The 19,545-nt window shown below is 44.3% G+C and overlaps 1 protein-coding gene across 1 annotated transcript; it reads left to right on the forward strand.

The window, feature by feature from the left end:
• Positions 1–786: 786 nt before the first annotated feature.
• st6galnac5a (ST6 (alpha-N-acetyl-neuraminyl-2,3-beta-galactosyl-1,3)-N-acetylgalactosaminide alpha-2,6-sialyltransferase 5a) lies at positions 787–17,925 on the forward strand. Its single transcript, XM_084708425.1, has 5 exons — positions 787–1,029; positions 1,689–1,892; positions 11,373–11,785; positions 15,203–15,310; positions 15,887–17,925. Exons 1-5 carry the CDS (start codon positions 1,015–1,017, stop codon positions 16,134–16,136), a joined length of 990 nt encoding a protein of 329 aa, XP_084564551.1. The 5' UTR covers positions 787–1,014; the 3' UTR covers positions 16,137–17,925.
• Positions 17,926–19,545: the final 1,620 nt, after the last annotated feature.

The raw sequence follows: 19,545 nt of genomic DNA on the forward strand, positions 1-19,545 counted from the left end.
CTGGGGCTCCATATTGTGTACACCAACACTGTTCACTATAATGAATTAGTCCATCATGATATTACCTATACGGTATTAAACTGTGCCATAGTACAATTTCATAGTTACCTACTAATGTGATAAATGCTGTTACCTTTATAGAACTATACTAGACTAGCTATATTGTACTGCATAGTACTACAATATACTACATATGTAAGATACTATATGAGTCATTCACACAAAGCCCTTTTATTGTAGTCCCACCCAAAAACCTGATAAACTGCTTCCGTCCACCTAATGGCACATGTGTCATCTTTATTACAGCCAGGCGGTAATGCTGCTGTGGATTACTAGTTCCAGGAAATCTTTGACTCTCGGAAGTCAAATAGCTTATGAACAATTGCTTGTCGTCTTTAAACTGTCTGCCATAGCCCAATCTGGTTTTGGCTCAACCATTTGTTTTTGTGTATGTTGTCTACACCAACATAGCTCTGATTATTGTTCAAGATGTATAGTTATGAATGACAAGATAAGTCAAAATAAATAAAGCAATAGGCTTCAATGGACAATATATTCATTACAAATACCCATTTCATCTTAATGACTTTTTAGCTTGGATGCACCAGTTCCTTCAATGCTCCAACAACAATTAAGTTTAAACCAATCATCTGTGCGTTTGGCCTCATTAGCCTAATCTATTGCACCTGCAACACGCCTTCTACATCCCCCTTTAGTATAGCCCATTTCCTCTTAAATTCAGTCCTCAAACACGGTAAGCGTTAAGACCATGGAGAAATACGACAGTCAACATCTGTCGTCTTTCGGCTACTCTATGAAATGCGCTCCGGTTCTAGTCTCCATCCATACAGGCAGTAATCTGACATAGTGCAGAAACCCTTTACAGCACAATGTTGATCGCGTGAACCTGCAGGGATGCAAGTGGAATATTCGGTTTTAATGTATTCAGACTGATGTTAAGGAAAAGTGGATACACATGTGCAGACTCGTGGAATTAAGACAGTCTGTCGCAAAATGAAGACTCCTTTGGTAATATATTTTTTTTTCTATCATTGGCAAAACCACAATTGTTCATTAAAGTGCAGTTCAATCTACATAATTCTGTGTACTGTGTTGGGTCCGAGAAAGATTTGAACAAAATGCATCCAGCTGTGCGTCTCAAAGAATTTCCTATTACGAAAATGTAAACAGGAATGTGGTTTATACAAATCTTTATCTGCAGTTTATGGATTCATTTATCAAAATGTCCATCAGTCATGCATGAATTGATAGAAATCCGTGTAGAGGGAGGGTATCTAACAAACACGAGAACGTCACCTACCTGAACAACTACCACCGTAAAGTCATGAAACAAGTGTCCATATTTCATACAAAGCATGCCTCGGGTTTACAGCTCATACATCTTTATTCTTCCTGTATTTATATATGAAAATGTAACCTCGACCACTTAACAAATAATTTCTGGTCATATTGAAGTTTGCCACATTCATTATTTATCTGAAGTTTCTGCAGTATTTTAATCCAATGTGTGCGTAATAGAGGCTGATGTTCGCAAAGCCAGGGTCAGGTTGTAAATTGTGCTAAAATCTCGACTATCCAGGGACTGTGGAGGCACTCTTGTAATGCCTCAATATTTAGCACTGTAATGCGGCTAATTTCTCAACATCTGTGTCATTCTCTTGTTCCAGCGCCATGGGATAGCCGTGTTTTTAGTGATTACTCTGTGTGCGAGCTTGTTCCTCGTTTACAATACCAGTTTCAACTATGCGTCCAGAGAAGCTAACGATACGAAGAATCGGCAAGCTGACCAGACCACCAAACCTCCTCTCAAGGAGCCCAAGCCTTACGCTGCGCAAGTCTTACAGGGCTACAGTGGCATAATAGACCACAAGGTAAGCAGATGTTACAGGACTCTATAATTAAATATCAATGGTGATTCTCTCTCTCTCTCTCTCTCTCTCTCTCTCTCTGTCTCTCTGTCTCTCTGTCTCTCTGTCTCTCTCTTCCCCCCCCACCCTGTCCATTTGGGTTTATCGCAGGTAGGGTTTAATTAATTAGCAAGAATTATCTTTAGTGCAGCTCCTTAAGGATAGCCACCCTGTCATTTGTCACAATTGCACTGCCTCGAGGATTGGGACTGAGGGGTAGCACCTGCCTGTACCAATAAATGTTTAGTGCAAATAAAGTCCTTTGGCTGCAGTCTTAATCTCTAATTGATGATCCCAGTGGTGCACCTGGGTGATAACTGACGTCACTTGAAGTATTGACTGACTACCTTCCTTTTACAAAGGGGGGGTAGAGCGATCAATGAAACCATAGTCCCGGCAGTGCCTATAAAGAAGACCGTATCACTGATGCTATCACACACAGTAGGCTGCATGCATGTTACAGTACTTGCCTTGCCGCACGCTAAGCTTTAGGAAATCTACAAAATCTTCTTCCCAATTTACTTTGTTTGCTTTTGTATAGCAAGATGACATGGGTGGATGTTTTTGTTGTTGTTTTTTAACTCGAGGGTCAATATTTGTTTTGGAGTTTATACTCGGCAAAGTACTGTATTCTAGACATTTGAATTAACCCCCCCAAGGCCATGGTGAATTTAAATCGAAACACATTCTACATTGGTGTAAATATTGGAAGTGAGTCAGAATTATTTTATAACTCTTGACGAGCCATGCAGAAGTGTTTTTCTCACTCAAATGTCAATATTCAGTGTGCAAGCACATCTGATTTAATGAGGATTTCTGTAATGTTTGAGTTGGCCAGGCGTATGGAGGAGTATTGATCCCCCACTCGTCCTCCTCCCCCTCTGACGCTGAGGGTACACCCTCAAAAAGAAACGTCCAATTTATTGTCTCATGTTTTCCTTCCATAAACGTATTGACATTTTGCAGTCCAGGGACATCAATTAAAGGCCATGGCTCTGAGAAGCGTGACATAAGTTTGCTGAAACCCACAATTACAATCAACAGCTGCAGACTGGCAACACTGCACACGCTTCAGATATCAATGAAAACAACCAGCATCTATTTTATATACAGTAGAAAAGGAATCCACAGGGTAGTGTTTGGAGTCTGTGACTGGACCTTACAGTACTCAGCTGGCAAATAGCCTCCAGTACTCCCCAAGCTTTCTGAGTAGACTACCAATCAGAATGCGTGGAGATTGATATGGAGAGAGAGAGAGAGAGTGAAAGGGAAAGAGAGAGATAAAGAGCTCCCAGGGGATGGGGTGGCTTCTCCTCCACACACCGTCCTCATTCGATTCAGCGTGAGCAGGGTAGGAAACCACTCTGCCTGGCTCTCTGTAGAGAACCCAAAAGAGACCACAGCCACTTTGCTCAGATTGGCTTTGAGACACACCAGCCGTGCCGACACACAGCTGACATGAGTGTTGGGCAGCGGCAGAGGAATTGGGGAACGAGGATGAAATATACTTCTGTGGTGAGAACATGGCAGCAGCCTCCTAAAAGTAGCTTTCATAGGAGACAGCAGGTGGGAAACACATTGCACGAGTCTCACGATGTGTCACCTGTTCTGTGTGACTAACATTGCTCAAAAAGAATATGTTGAAACAAAGGCATATTGAAACGCATACAAATAGGAAATTCTAAAGATTATGCCCACGCGACTATATGAATGTTCAGGTGTTTCAGGTCAAAAGGAAAATTAATTGTAAAATATACAAGCTTTAATAACTTTTGGCCTTTTGTGTTTAATAATATAATGTAATGGTTGTGCCAAGAAGAACTAAGTCATCTGTGCCAAGGAGAGATCATGAATTGCCTCTCTCAGTCTTCTCTATCTCGCTCGCTCTCTCGCTCTCTCGCTCTCTCTCTCTTTTTCTCTTTCGCTCTCTCTCCCTTTCTTTACTAAATGCTATGCTGACAGCTGGAGAAGTGAGATGATTCATATATCATCTGGAACGCCCAAATCTTATGCTGTTGTCTCTACGAGACAGTCATTTTTCACCGTTCATTAGGATCTCTCTGAGCAATCAACCAGCTGGAGGCCAACACAACAACTCCCCAATTAAGTCTTTCTGTCCAACGAGGAAGCCGGGCCTTTTTTCACGTGAAATGTGTGTGTGTGTACGCCTATGGCGTTTCAAGTTGCACATTCTTATGTTTTTAGGAACATGGTAGAAATGCTCGAACACTATTGTTTCCACTAAAGGGAGTAGCACATCCATACTCCGTACTGCTTTCCCAGTTGCCCTTATTCTTGGACTCCCAACTTATCTACAATTTCTCTATTGGCAAACAAAACAGAGCTTCAGGGTCTTACCAAGGCAGGCCTGAAAAGCAATTACGGGATGAGAGGGCGCAGTCTCTCTCTCTCTCTCTCGATAAATATTCCCTCAACACAGTAATCTTGCGTTGTGTGCCTTGTGGCATTCTCTGGTTAGGGAATCACTGGGAACATTTTCAGCACAAAGAAAAATCCTGAAACTTTATTGTGTGTTTCGTGAGCAGAAAGGGAATTTCATGCTTTACATGTTTTAACCTTTGGTGGTTTGTAAGCCTAGCCAGGGGGGGGGGCTACTCTACGTGCTCTTTGTGGGAGCTATGAAGGAGCTAAAAAGGTTAAACAATGTTAAGTGGATGATACCTTTGGCAAGATGGCAACTGATAGATAAATGGCTGACTTCTATCCTTTGGTGAGTGAAGAAAAAGATGAATGCGTGACTTCTCTGTCTCACTCACCCCCTTTTGTGCGAGGGTGGCTGCATTACTCAGCTCTTTAGGAATGATTAATGGGCTGGTGCTTCACACTGAGAGACAAATGATCAGACTATTATTTGTGTTTGCATCTCCCTCCATATGCTGCCAGCTTCCCCAAGGATTAGCAACATATTGAACAAGGAGTAGATATTTATTGTTTGATACACAAAACACTTAAATGGAAAATGTCTTTGCTACCCCCCAAAAGTGGGTCAGTATTTCACGGCGGGAAGCACCCAGAGGGAGCCTCTGAGAATGGCACGTCAAAGACTCCCAATAGGATCAAATAACTGTATAGTCCAACACAAAGCACCAATGCAACTTGTCTTACATCCTCTGGCAGAACAGGTGGTTCAGACTGCCGCTGGATGCCGTCATCCTCTCCCACTGGTTTAGGGAAAACCTGGTGAACTGTGAAACCGGCACCAGCATATCCCACAAGCCCTAGGACCAGGCCTGTACATGCTGCACTTCAACACAGTGTTGGAAGAGTAAGCACTTTATTGAACCCACGCAGAGTCGAGCCTCCCTCTAACCCGTGGGGTGTCAACATCAATTCGGGTTAAACAGAATCTCTCACTCGGAGATCAACAGCAGGGAATCGTCATGGGAACTGAGCATGCCGTTAGTGTGAAATGGATTACAGCGTGTAGACATTATTAGTCCGTATACAGTACGCCCCCTCCCAGGGCCCTGACCCGAAGCCCTACGTGTGTTTGGGGCTGCCGCATGGCTGCATGTCGACCCCTGCAGCCTAGCCCGAGATGGATGGGAGGCTCTGAGACTTGAACCCATGATGCGTTCACGGAGGCACTGTTGCCATCTCAATTTCCGCCGTGTTTGTAACCAAAGTGAGCTTCTCTGCTGCTGCTGGCCTTTGCCGCGCTCATCAGTTATGCGAGAGAGGCGTCCATGATGATAGCATCAGATGCTAAACTAATAACCGCGGAGATCAGCACAGACAGCTACAGCATCGAAATCAATCTTAATCCCCCTAATACGCCTGTATAGAGATATGCACACCGACATTCCGGCAGGCGCCGGGTATCGTACGCTTGCCATTCCTTCATTACAGAGCAAAGAGAGGAGGGGTTATTCCCTGCTGGAGGCGGTGAGCAGGTTGTGTGTGTGTGTGTGTGTGTGTGTTCTCGGAGTTTGTGACGAGTCGACTTCTGTGAGGAGGAAGACATCGAGGATTAGACTAATGAGCGGAGCACAGAGAGTGTGGGAGGGAGATGACCTGGGTTAACACCCCCATGAAGCTGTTTGCTAATGGTAGCACATGCTGAAGGGACTACAGGTTTGCATGTGCCAAAGCTACCTTCACTGTAGATCTTCCTGTCTGTGAGTTTGTACTCAGAAGTAAGGTTCAAGTTAACTTATATCCAGCTATAATGGGTTAACAGACAGTTTTCTTTTGTCGAGAGCATTAAAAAAATGATTAAGTACATTAATATTTTTTTGATAGATGTTCTTTTCTCGATATTCTTATTATTGCTGTAACTTGCAAATAGTTTCCCCCTTGGGATCACGAGACAGTGTAGTGCCCATTAAATATGTTTGATCTGGCGAAGGGGTTGTGTTGGAATTGATCTTGCTTTGTGTGATCCATGGCTCCATAGCGCAGCTCAACATGGCGGAAATTGTGTTTATATTTATTTCTTGTGGACGCTTATCCCAAAAACTTTACACACGACACTGGGTCCTTGGGACCTGAGCAATACATCTGGCAAACTTCACGCAGTGGCCGGTTCTCGAGATAATCGAACCATAGACGGACAGTGACACCGAGATTCCTGCCTTTATAGTTGTGTATGTTAAGTATTATCTTCACACTGTCAGATATTTCACACTCTTTTTGCAGTGTCCAGGAAAAGATTTACGTAGGTGTGAAATTGTGGGTTTGTTAAACACTGTTTGCTTCAAACTGTCATTTATACTTTGACAGAGTGCCACAGTCAACTGGTTGTTGTTGTGTATTTATTGCTGATATTCATATCTCAAATTCACTGTCATCTATCCAGTTTCATTTCCATACTTCATGCAAGGGATTTGTTGTGCAGAGGAATCGAAAAGACAAAGTCCAAACAGCACAAAGAACAGAACTCTGTGTTGCTGTAGCGTGAATGTGGATTTCAACCCCAGGATGTGGACAGGCTCCTCCTAGAACAGACCAGAACATTTCCAATTAGAGCACAATTTTCTCCAGCGTGGAACAATAGGGTATGCCTGAAGAAATCAACCACTGTGTTGGTAGTCTGACCACCATCGTATCAGGATGTTTTACTGTGATATGGATGTTTTTGTTATAGGCCTGTTGTGCCCGTGCATACAAACCGCTTGTACAAGCCTCAGCGCCTTGCTATTATGAGTTGTGACAGAGGAGGGGAGGTGCCATGCTAACCTTTCTCCTGGAATGGCACAGCAATCCCCCGATGTCTCACCAAAGGGCCTGCCCTACATTTCGTTGTCTCCGAAGCGTCCCCCTTTTTCTTCCTCTGACAGCCACTTCTCTTTCTTGCTTTTGCTTTTTTTTTTGTCATCCATCAAGGTTGCCTTTCATATCACCCCCACTCCTCCGCCACCTCCTACCATATCACCCCCAGCTTTGGCGCGTCCCTCCCCATGTTGAGTAGAGCTTGGTACCGTCTCTCTCTCCTCCCCACCCATCCTTATCCTCCACACCCTTCCCCTGCCCCCCGCCTCTCTCCCTCCTTTTTTTTCCCTGAACAATCTCGGCTACAAGGCTCCTACTGTAATCTCAGTTCTCAGGGTGGAAGAGAGGGAGTTCTCAGCCTGGTAAATTGCATCTCATCTTTGGTATTCATACCAAGGCAATCATTGCGACGGGGAGTGTCTCTTCGCTGTGGCCTTATTTGTGTCTTTCTTTCCTTTTCTCTGCACCTCCTTCTCTCTCTCTCTCACTCTCACACTCTCTCTCTCACTCTGTGGGCTGTCTCTCTGCGGGCTGTGGATAGAGGAAGAAGGCTGGTTGATGACCTGCTCAGCCGGCCAGCAGAGTTGTATTGGCCAATTAGTTGCAGACTAGGGTGTAACCTGCAAGTCTCACAGCTTCCACAGAACTGACACACAGGGCGTCTGGATCTGTGCTTCCTGCAACACATACTGATGAGAACTCCCACCTGGAACACCCTGAGACGCATCCTGAACAATCTCTACTGCCCAGAATAGAATGCCGTTAATTATCAATAAATACATGGTTCGCTTTCCTACTATAGCATTGTCCCCCCCCCCCCTCCCCAGCTCAGAGCTGATTGGTGGTCTAGAGATCAGAGGAAACGGTTTGGAGGAGTAGAGGTTTGTCCCAGTTTGTCTGTTTTCCCTTCCTTTCTTATGCATCTTTAATCTGTCCCTCTTTAGTGATGGTGCAAGAGGAGACAACATTGTCTGCACACACACACATTCACTCTCATGCGGTCTTTGTCACAAGTCAAGCTCCCTCTTTCATTCCGGCTCTCACTTTGAAGATCAGAGCTTTGCCACAAATCCTCTTTTCTTCAAACCCAGAGTAACATCAGATGTGGTTTGAAATACCACCCTATAACAAGACATCAACCATAATAGTGTTGTCCGTTGCCCGTCCCCCAAAAAAGAAAATCGAAAAAGAAAATTTGAATCAAGTGCACAGTTATTGTCCTCCATCAAAGGTGTCCTTTTGGCCAAGTGATCTCCGTGATAAAAAATCTGTGCAGTTTTAATTAGGATAGGGCCTCTGGAGCGGCCTCTGGTGCCGGCTGTTCCTCTGGAATCCCCGCTGCCCCCCCCCCACACACACACACACACACCTCAGCTTCCCGGCGGAGTCTCTCTGATGGGCAGACAGATATTTGGACTCCTCCCAGTAGGCACCTCCTCCTCCTCCATTGACGGTGCCGCCCGCACTCCACAGTTCAGTGGCTACAGTTTTCGAAACAACATCTCACCCCCCCACACACACACACTACCCTAGCTGTTGCTGTTGACACTAATTGGAGTCTCTTGTTCCCAGCTTTTTCTCCTTCTTCTTTGGTGTTGTTGACCTTAATTGCTGTTTCATTTATTTTTACCCTCCCCTCTTGCACCTTCTCCCCCTGACTCTCTTTCTCTCGCTCACGTTGGTAACTGCATACCAACCGATAATGACTCCAAAAACTTTGGACTCCTGCGTAGTTAGAACAAGTCAGTCTGATGAATCAGTCTTTTATGTTGGCGTATCAGAGTCACTGTGTCCAGCAGGCTGAAGTGATTGCAACCTTTCAGCGGTAGCATTTACTGGCCATATGCTTGTATTTGGCTGCTGCCCTACAGTGGGCAGGTGCTAAGCTCCAGACTCTCTCCCACGATCTGCTCCCTTCAAATCAATAACACCGCTCTGTGCTATTTCTCGGCTTCTCTAGCTTACCTGAAACTGCAACCGTTTTTCGTAATCTATAATTATTTTTAAATAGGGATTTCTCTGCCAAGCAAAGAAGGGAAGGAGAATGATTAAATGATCTGATCGAATGCCTGGAGACCCGTGTTGGGTTTTTACTGCCAATTACGTCCAGTGCCCATGAGTACAGCTAGGCAGTCAGGCTGCTGTACAGACCACTGACATAATCAGACCGGAAAATCTGCGTAATTTCTCTCTTTTTTCAGCCAAAATCACAGTGTAATTATGTTCATAATTATCACCTCTCTTTACAACATCTTTTTGTCACTGTTTAATTATAGGGACTGGTGAATGTGGCACTTGGTAATATCTGGTGTTCAGTCAAGCATGTCTTACAAAGCAGGGCAACACAATGTACTGTCTGGAACCAACATGAACAATTTGCATCCGGTCCGATTCTGTCCTTATTGGAACAGTAGCACATCTGTTGTGCACCGCTAATGGCTTAGACGTACGCCATTAGTAAGATGTGATTGGATGTAGATGTACCATGTGACATAGAGGCTGTTAAGGGTTCGGGGAGAATTCATTCTGGGTCAAAAATAAACTGGCATTCCTTTTGGGGAAAAACGGATGTCAATATACAAACGTCTCTGAATTATATATTTATAGATGATAGATTTTTTGAGCCAAGCTCAGAGTGTGCTGCTCTTGAACCAGTGTTTGGTTCTGGCTGTTGGAGTAATCAGACAAGCAGATACACCCTGTGAGTGTACAGATACAACTTCATTCAGAGTTGGTGGGCAGCAATTCCACCTGACACAGTGAGAAGATTGGACATAGAGAACCAGGCCATCCATTCTTGTTCTTTGTTATAGCCTGGGCAGGCTCCCTGAGAGGACAGATCGGGCCAGAAGACTCACTTAAAATCCTCAGACATGAACTATGGACCCACTTACCTGTACACTGCAAGCTTAAGAGCTCAGTTCGGATTTATTGTTCAGATCCCCCCAAAATGATATGTTTGGCTGTTCACATAATTATTATTTTTTCCCAGTATCAGATTCCAATGGGATCTGGTCACAATCCTCAATTGATCTGCATGCACAAATGAAAAATAAAAAACGTCAGATGCACTACACTGGACATTTGTTTGATTTGATTCAAACACAGAGACCCATTAGGATACAACCCTTCTAGTTTTGCTCGTTCAGAAGCTCATCAGGTCTCCTGTCACTGATGACCTCCGTCTGAGCTGTTGTCCACGCTTGTCTTCACCGAGTGACTCGCGCCAGCGCAGAATTGTGCAGACTGTCGATGTGAAGAGTGACTTCAAAATCGGATGGATTCTGTATTGCCCGTTAAGACTGGGGTCTGAGCAAGAAAAGCTGATCTGAGTCACTTTTGCCTGCAGAGTGAAAGTGAACTCCATGTCACATGTCGTCATTTAGCAGACGCTCTTATCCAGAGCGACTTACAGTAAGTACAGGGACATTCCCCCGAGGCAAGTAGGGTGATGGCCCAGTTGACTATCTCAATTATGGCCTGGTGATTCTATATTGGAAAATTCCTTGTTGGACAAAATGGCTAGCAGACCCTCATTGTTTTGTTTCTTTAAGATTGTCATCAAAAATTGTTGCTGTATTGTTGTTCAGTAGATAGTTCACTGCAGGCTATGAGGCCAAGCCTGCATGTGATTTAAGTGAGCAGTGTCAGAGGAATACTTCTGCAGGAACACTTCTGCAGACAAGACCTAAGCAGGCACGCACACACACACTTCATTCAAGTCATAGATTAGCCTTCTATGAAAGGTAATGGCTTTTATCTAAGGAATCATTTATAGGAAGATACTATAGATCAATGAATGCCATACATCAGAATTACAGTATGTGAGGTGGGAGAGAAGTGACTTTGGATGAGACGAGAGAGTGTTTGCAAGCAAATCCTTTGTGAGACCCAAAGGTGTTTGTGACAGTAGCAAGTCAATGACAAGCTGTGCAAACCCAAGAGCCACTGTCACAATCCATTTGTCAACAAAGCATTTTTCTTCCTCATACATATACAGTAGGGGGTACTCTTCATGAAGGTCCCCTTTAGGTGCACTGTCCTTGTTTGCTAGACACCTGGGGTACATACTGTATTTCAAAAGCATTTTCGATCATGACCGCCTCTCCTATCTTTCCCTTACTGACTAAAGGGGATTTAAGATGCAGGACCTGATTCTACATACATGAACTACCCATGTCCATATTCATCTCTCTCCCTCCTCTTTCTCAGCCTCTCAGAATGCACTGCCAGACCTGTGCCCTGGTGACCAGCTCCGGCCACCTGATTGGTGGGGGCCGTGGCGAGGAGATCGACCAGGCCGAGTGCGTGATCCGGATGAACGACGCCCCCACCACGAGGGGCTACGGCCGAGACGTGGGCCTCCGGACCAGCCTGCGCGTCGTGGCCCACTCCAGCATGCAGCGGGTGCTACGCAATCGCCACGAGCTGCTCAACGCCAGCCAGGACACAGTGTTCATCTTCTGGGGGCCCAGCAGCTACATGAGGCGGGACGGGAAAGGTCTGGTGTACAACAACCTGCGCCTGATGAACCAGGTGCTGCCCAAGCTCAAGGTGTACATCATCTCCTGGCAGAAGATGCTGCAGTTCGACGAGCTCTTCAAGAGGGAGACGGGCAAGGACAGGTGAGGGTGGAGGGCAGAGGGTTGTCGGTGGGACTCGGCTTTCGTTTGTTTCACGAGCTCAGTAAAACACACCAGATATGCTTTTATGGAGGTAAGATATGCTTTTATTGAAGCAGGGCTGGTAGCAGAGCCAAGCCTAAAGCAGTTTGGTGGAGGCTGGTAGCAGAGCCAGGTCTGGGGTCCAGGCATTGAACTCAGGGTGTGGTCCTAGTGGGTCACGGCCGAGCAGCAACTCAAGCAAATACCCCGGGAACCCTGGAGAGACAACAGGGAGAATCAGAGAAGACAAGGAATGGTGGGAGGGTGACAAGAACATGCTAGCACAAGGACCAGAGGTTCGGAAAAGACTTCAAACAGAACTCGTAATTGAAACGGGGAGTTTGGTTGAGATGCTCCGTGCTTTGACTGGGCTGATGCGTATGACTTGATTGGGGCGAAGGAGGAGTCTTGGTGCGCCATCTTCCTCCTGAACTTCAGTTAATCTAACTCCATTTTGCGAGGGTGTTGGAGCGCTGGAAATAAGCACAGTGGTACTATTATTACGTTGTGTGGCACTGTAATTGAAAAGGACTCCAGCCAATAACGGAGCTTCAATGCAGTGCAATGAGGGCACAAACCGGTGCCAGTGTGAGTATGTTTCTGATAGGGTGCCTAGGTAACCTAACATACAAAGCCTTCAAGCAGATGGGTTCTTTTGTTAGGATAAACAAGATCTTAAAAGACCTTGATTAAGTTCCTAAAAAGATACAAGACCTCTGCATTGAACACTGAGCTGAATGAGTTGTTCATACAGTACAGTGCTCGAATGCTACAGATCCATGGCCACTAATGAAAATTTAATCTCACAACACACTCTTTCTCTTTATTCCTCTCTCTCTCATTATGTCTCGCTGAGGCTTGGCCCAATGACGTCTGTGGAGCTGGAACTACAGCTCAAGCCAGACAGACATCACAAGGGAAATTACTTTGAAAAGGATTTTGCAAACATCTTTGTCATTCACCCCCTTTGAGTTAAGCCTATGAGTCAAGTGATTGTTTATTCAGTGTAACCGACTGTGCTCCTATGATCCTTCTCTGGCTATATAGCCATAGATATCCAATTTCCTATTTGGTTCTTCTGAAGTATATATGCAGTAGATATTTGTATGCATTTGCAAATGTATGTATAATTACAGTATGTAGTGGATATACATGTCCAGTACATTGCATTTAGCCTCTTGGTTTTCCGGAGCCTTCTCTATTGAGGCTGAAAATTCAGTCAAACACAGGAAACTGCAGGACTGTTATTGAAAATGAGTCTGCCATTTCTCTGAAGTTAATTAGGACTGTGTGGGATGTTGCCATGTCCAACCCAGTTTGGTTATATCAACTCAAAAGCCCTGACAAGCAGGTGTATTTTAGATTCATGCAGGCTTAATTGCAAAGGATGGAAAATAGCCTCATGGAATAATTACTAACAAATTAGATGTGGAATGATCTCAGTACAATTGTATTCAATATTTTATATTTCCATTCACTTGGGGTTCCAAGCCACAATGTTTCACAATCATAGTGCAGAACCTCAATTTAAGGGAAGAATACTTTTTTGGTTCTCGTAACAACTTGCCAATTAGATTAGGGTTAAATGAGGAGTGTAATTGCTTAGCTGCAGCTAAACAGCCTCAGGACCAGACTTGGGTGATATATTTTCACAAAAACCCAAATGTGTTAGCATCTTACCTCCTGGCATGGTATTACCCAGTCATCCAATGAATATGACTACATAATAGATGGCGCTTGAGGTCTTTGACATTTTACATCACATTTTTCATCTCTGTGATTAAATAAGAAACAGCTGAATAATTATTTATCTGGATTAGCGGAGCCTGTCAATAAAGCACTCTGTGTCCAAGATACATTTGTTACTCGTGTTCTTGTTCAAACTTTTCCAATTTGATGCTGTATGCTCTGCTGATAAAACTACAGTACCTGCAAAGGGTTATTGTTAACACACCACAGCCAATAAGTATGCTCCCAAAACCTAAGTTGTCTTTTAATTTAATCAGAAACACTCTCATTGTTTGCGACGATTCAATCAGGCTGAGTTGACTGTGTTTCATGGTCAGAGATAACTGGCTGGGTTTTAGATCAGTGGCACAGCCTTCCCCTTCCCAGTTATTCAGACATCCAAGTCATAGAAAGCACTAATTGATTGGCAAAACAGATGCATGAACCCACACATTCTCAGACTCATGTAAACAATACCCCTTCAGCCTAGCGGTTCCAGTTCCAAATGTGTTTGCAGCCCGTGTATTTCTTTCCAGACCTGAACCCCAGCCATGTAATTCTGAGTGAGCTAGAGAGAGATGGCTAACAGGGTGGTACACCTTGAACCCTGAAGTTTGTGTCATGTTCTATAATAGCACAGTGCTCCAGGCTGCTTTTATCAAAGCTTTTTAATATACGTTCTTCCTTTTGGCTTTGTCAAAGTGAGACCGCTCAACAGCCATAGTGTTCATTTGTCAGGAAAGAACATTACCTGTTCAAACAGACATTTGATTAAAAAATAGTACCTTGGTGTGTTAATGTTCTGTGTTCTACCTGGTGCTATGTGAGTTGTGTTCATACGCTACCAACAAGCAGACTTAATACAGAGAGCTTTTGTTTTGTTCTATTTCACTACCCAGTTCATTAAGAAGCCACCAGAATGTGTGTGTTTAATGATTGTCATCTGGGAGCTTGTTCACAGATTAGTGAGAGCAGTTGACAATCTCCTTTACAAACATGAACACGTTTCCCATGCAGGGTACTGCAGGGTATGGCCACTGATCACTGAGAATCACTGAGAAGGATCCCAGTGTGCTGAAGCAAGTCCCTCATGAGCAGTCATTTGGCCCATGAATGATACGAAAGGGAAATATCCTAAATTAATGGGTATTCAAGAACAGTGTTCTGCATGTCGTAACTACTGTTTTATCGTTTTTACACTATCACACATTTCAATGGACTCTCATTAGGGCCCTGTTGATAGCGGCCAGGACCAAAACTTAGTAATTTGAGAAATAATAAATCATCCTGCCAATAAAGAGGAGTCATTTTCTCCAAGTATCTTCAGTATGCTCTCGTTTAAATCTCTCCTTTCTGCTCGACGGTTTGATTATTTGACAAGCCTTATTCTCATCCATCAGTATTTAGGATGGATTTGTATTTTAATGAATCTGCAAACGATCCTGGCACTAGTCTTTGGGGTAAAAATCGATCTCTGGATTTGAATAAATCTTTATTCAGCCATATCCTGCCAAAATGAGATTTTCCATTAAATTCCCAGTTAATCAGGTATCCTTTCTCTTCTCTTTTTTTTGATGACGCTTGTCCACTCAACCCCTCCACGTACCCTTCTCTCCATCCCTCCTCCCCGCCTTTCCGTGTGCTCCGCAGAAGGATCTCTAACTCGTGGCTGAGCACAGGTTGGTTCACCATGACCATCGCCTTGGAGCTGTGTGACCGGATCAACGTCTTTGGCATGGTGGCTCCTGACTTCTGCAGGTGAGCTCAGGTCTGAAAGGACCTCCCCCAAATCATGGATCGATCAGCATCATCTGGTATGGACATCCTGATCAATGACAGCAGGCGTTGTTTAGTCCTGCAGTGGGATTTAGTTATCACGTGCACAGTGTAAGCATGACATTTTTACGACATGGCAAGCGACATAATAGGCATATAAAGGAATTACGAAGCACTAGCGGCAAAATAGAAGAAAAAAAGCAAATTGCAGAACACCAATTACAAATGAATGGCAGCAGAAGACTAAGAAAAATAACAACAGAGAGAAAACAATAAATATAACAGTAGCAGCAAAGGTGGGGTATATATACAATTAAAAACAGAGAATGAAATGGTATGCATGAATATAAACATGAGGTTTTATTTAGAACATTCTGAAAAAGCACTGATGCAACACAAACGGAATAACTGTGACCCACACATTTACACATTCATTAGCGGTTACTTCATTATGATGTTTGTTGGCAAGTGGTGATATTAGCTGGAGAAGCTTCTTCTTAGTTCTATGGTTAATTCTGTTTCTGACAAGCCCTCGTCCTCTCTCCTCCGGCCCCCCAGGGAGCCCCAGCGGCCCTCAGTCCCCTACCACTACTACGAACCCCGCGGGGCGGACGAGTGCGTCATGTATATCTCCCACGAGCGTGGTCGCCGTGGCAGCCACCACCGCTTCATCACAGAGAAGCGAGTCTTTGCCAACTGGGCGCAAATATTCGACATCCACTTCTACCAGCCGGACTGGAGCCCCCCGCCCCTCCCCGCCAACCGGACGCTGGGCGGCGTGCTCACTGTGATGCCCAAGAACACGTGACTTTGCAGGGGAAGAGGTTGAAGAGATGGACTGGCCTAATAGACTGAGGATGGTGTGGCTCAACACTGAGCACCATGCTGATGACCTGCTGCTGGCCTCCTCTGCTTGATGTGGGCAATCATGGTACTCTCTGATTGGATGCTATGGAAGGGGAGGGACAGAGTGAGGCATGCATTCCTATTGGACATTGCTGTGTGCCACTTTCAGTGCAGTGTTACACCATTGTACATTCCAGTCCGCTACTGCATGTTTGGGTATCGTTTAGAGTGGATTTGTTAGCGTGCATGTGCGTGTGCGCGCGCGCGTGCGTGTGTGTGTGCGCGTGCATTGGTATGCATGACTGAGATCTGTCACATAAGACCACATGTCAAAATATCCCTTGACTGTATGACAGTAGTTAGGTTGTCCAACCACACCCATGTTAAACACTGTATCAAGGAGGGGAACACTCTGAACTGTGCCCAGGTGAACACTGGACCTTACTCAACCCATGATCCCAGGCTGCATACTGGCCATATGATCACATTCACACACATTTGATCTGATTAAACTCAATTTATGGGTTATTAATGTCTACCTATTCCACTATCATGTCCCACGTTGGTATGGCTGCACAGAGGCCTGCTCGGGGGTTGGTAGGGTGAGGGGGGGGTTGGCGTAGAGCAGCGGTGTGGTGATTACGCTTCACGGCTGTCAGAAGTCGAGACACATGAATGTTTTAGCAGGCCCTCTCTACCCCGGTCAGACGTGCACGTGTGCGCTCACGCATGTCAAACGCGCGGCTCTATCGCTCACAGATATCTGAGTGACAAGTGGGTGTCATTTACGATAATGTTTTCCGTGTGTGTGTGTGTGTGTGTGTGCACGCGAGTTGTCTGTGTACGCTCTGTGCTGTGTGTGTGTGTGTGTGTGTGTGTGTATATCAGCAAGCTTTGTCAGATCTGTCTCTGGTTTAATAGGGCAATTTATACAGCTACAGGCCAGATTGTCATGTAAATGTTGCGCGGCGTCTCACACGACCAGCTGGAGATTGAGATGGAGGGGAAGCTTGTGACCACACGCTCATCCAACTGTACTTGCACCGCTTTGCTTTAGACAAATCGAATCTGCAGTCATTTTGAGGAAAGATTGATTTAATCATATATGCGTGGAATTGTTTATGGATATGGGGTATGTGCACTTGATCGCATCTCTCTTTTCCCCCTCTCTCTCCCACTATCTGTGTGAATGACTCTGTAGCCAGCCCTTGGCAGAGAAAAGGAGGGATGTTATCTAAATGATTGATCCCAGGTCTACGGCCTTATTGATTTTGGCCCACTCTCTTTAATGTGAGTAATGTGTGGTGCCACAGGTCAAAGATGTAACAGTTACACCAAGTGAACATGTTTCATATCATGTTTGATCAAAAAGATAGGACCGATACTGCTACGAGTAAAAATTGGATGTTCCATTGTAGTCAGGGCACAGCTTTTGAACGTATTTCAAAGGAAAACAAATAAAAATAAATGATTTCAGCAGTTCTTATACGTAGGCTATTTGTAATATTAATATCCCATGAGGCACTTGAACTCTGGAACCTGTGTATATATAGTAGTAGTATGTGAAGTGGTTTGAAGATTATACTTTTTTCATTTATTCCATATAATAAAAAACATTAATGAAAAAACTTCTCACATTATGCAAGAGTTTATAAAGCAAAGAAAGAAAAACGCAAAACATCTGTAAAAGAAAATTGATGTAAAAAGGTGTATTGCTTGCGAAAATGGGAAAAGCAGTCAAGTTCTCATCTTAAGTCGCTAACGGAAACCTTCTGCCGTTTGAAATCCATTTGACTCGTGTCTGCACCAGTGTTGCTCACTGCCACCCTCTCTCACACTGAAATAGTAATGAAAGACAGGGCCAAGAGGGCTCCTTCATCACCTCCAGGGCTAAAAATAGTCTCTCTGATGGTGCCTTTGCTACTGAATGAAGCTCCTAGCCTGCATTCGGCTCCAAAGTACAGTCAGCTAGACGGCAAAGAGAGCCTCTCACTTCCATTAACGTACATAAATCATAACATGTCTTATGAGGACTGAATTGAGATGATCTCAATCATCACTTACACAATCATCACCTTGTAGCTTTGAGGGTTTCTAGGTGCCAACACTGGATAATGATGGTTTGCAGGGCTTTAGTGGCAGCTTTTAGTTTTTAAAAGTAGAATATCAAAGGGTGCCGATTTCCCTCTGGCTCTAGTGAGTTTGATATACATAATGAGCTCTAATGGTCAAATCCTGACATGACAAAAGGACCCAATTACCGTCATATGTGAGATAGCACACTCCTATTGTGGTAAGTTTGATTGACGTTATAGCCTATGATTAGTGTTTCCATGGTAATCTGGTAGTTATCAGATTGCCACACATTTCCAGCTTTCTCAAACAATGTGGGTGCGTGTGTGTGTGCACCCTCTCATTCACTATAGACAGTCTTGAAGCCTTATCCATAAGTCTAGGGTTTACGCATGTGTGGCCATGATTTTGGTTGATTCTTGCTGCCATGCAAGGAGCAACTGGGGGTTCAGTGTCTTGCTCAGTGACACTGACAGGAGTTGGGGATCGAACCACCAACCTAGCAGTTATATGGACAACCATCTCTACCCCTGAGCCACAACTACCCCATGGGTTTAAATAGAAAGGCAAACCCAAGATAATATATCCCATGTGACATGGTTCAGTCAATCCTATATTTTACAATTTCCACATCCTTTGAGTCTTGTACCACAATAAGGGTCTCTAGTCAGGTGTGAAATAAGACAGACTCGAAAGAAGTCTGAAAGTTTTCATTGTAGAAACAACCAAATCTAATAGTTCTTGAAGAAAACCATGTTAACTGACTTATCACTAGATTGAAAATGTTTCACTATCTGTCCACACACCAGGCCAGACCAGGGATCACCTGATGGCAGAATGATGTAGGAGGGATTTGTGACTCATCGTATCAGCCCAGCCATACATCCTTCAAATAGTTGCTTTGGCTTTCAATAAGCCCTAACATCAAAATACTCAAGATGAATGTCATAAAAAGATTAACCTCAAAGAGAAAAACATATTGTTCAGATCCTAACAGCACTTTCATCTTCAATCAAGACAGCAGGAAGATTTTTTTATTAAATGTTAAATCCCCCCCCCCCCCCCCCAAGCAGACCAAAGTCTGAGCTCCGAACAACAAAGGAGTTGGGAGAAACAAAAGTGTTAATAATGCGGGCCGGAGAAAAAACAGTCCTCCCATGTGATGTCCATCATAAGAGTCCAATCGGCAGAGTCCACAGCCTGCGGGTTAATGGACGATGTGTTGAATGGCAAACGTAGATGGTTCCATCATGTGAGATGGGATCTCCAATGGATATCCAACACACCACCCGGAACGT

This window comes from Hypomesus nipponensis, chromosome 10 (assembly GCF_054491055.1).
Source record: "Hypomesus nipponensis isolate SF chromosome 10, ASM5449105v1, whole genome shotgun sequence".
Lineage (NCBI taxonomy): Eukaryota > Metazoa > Chordata > Actinopteri > Osmeriformes > Osmeridae > Hypomesus > Hypomesus nipponensis.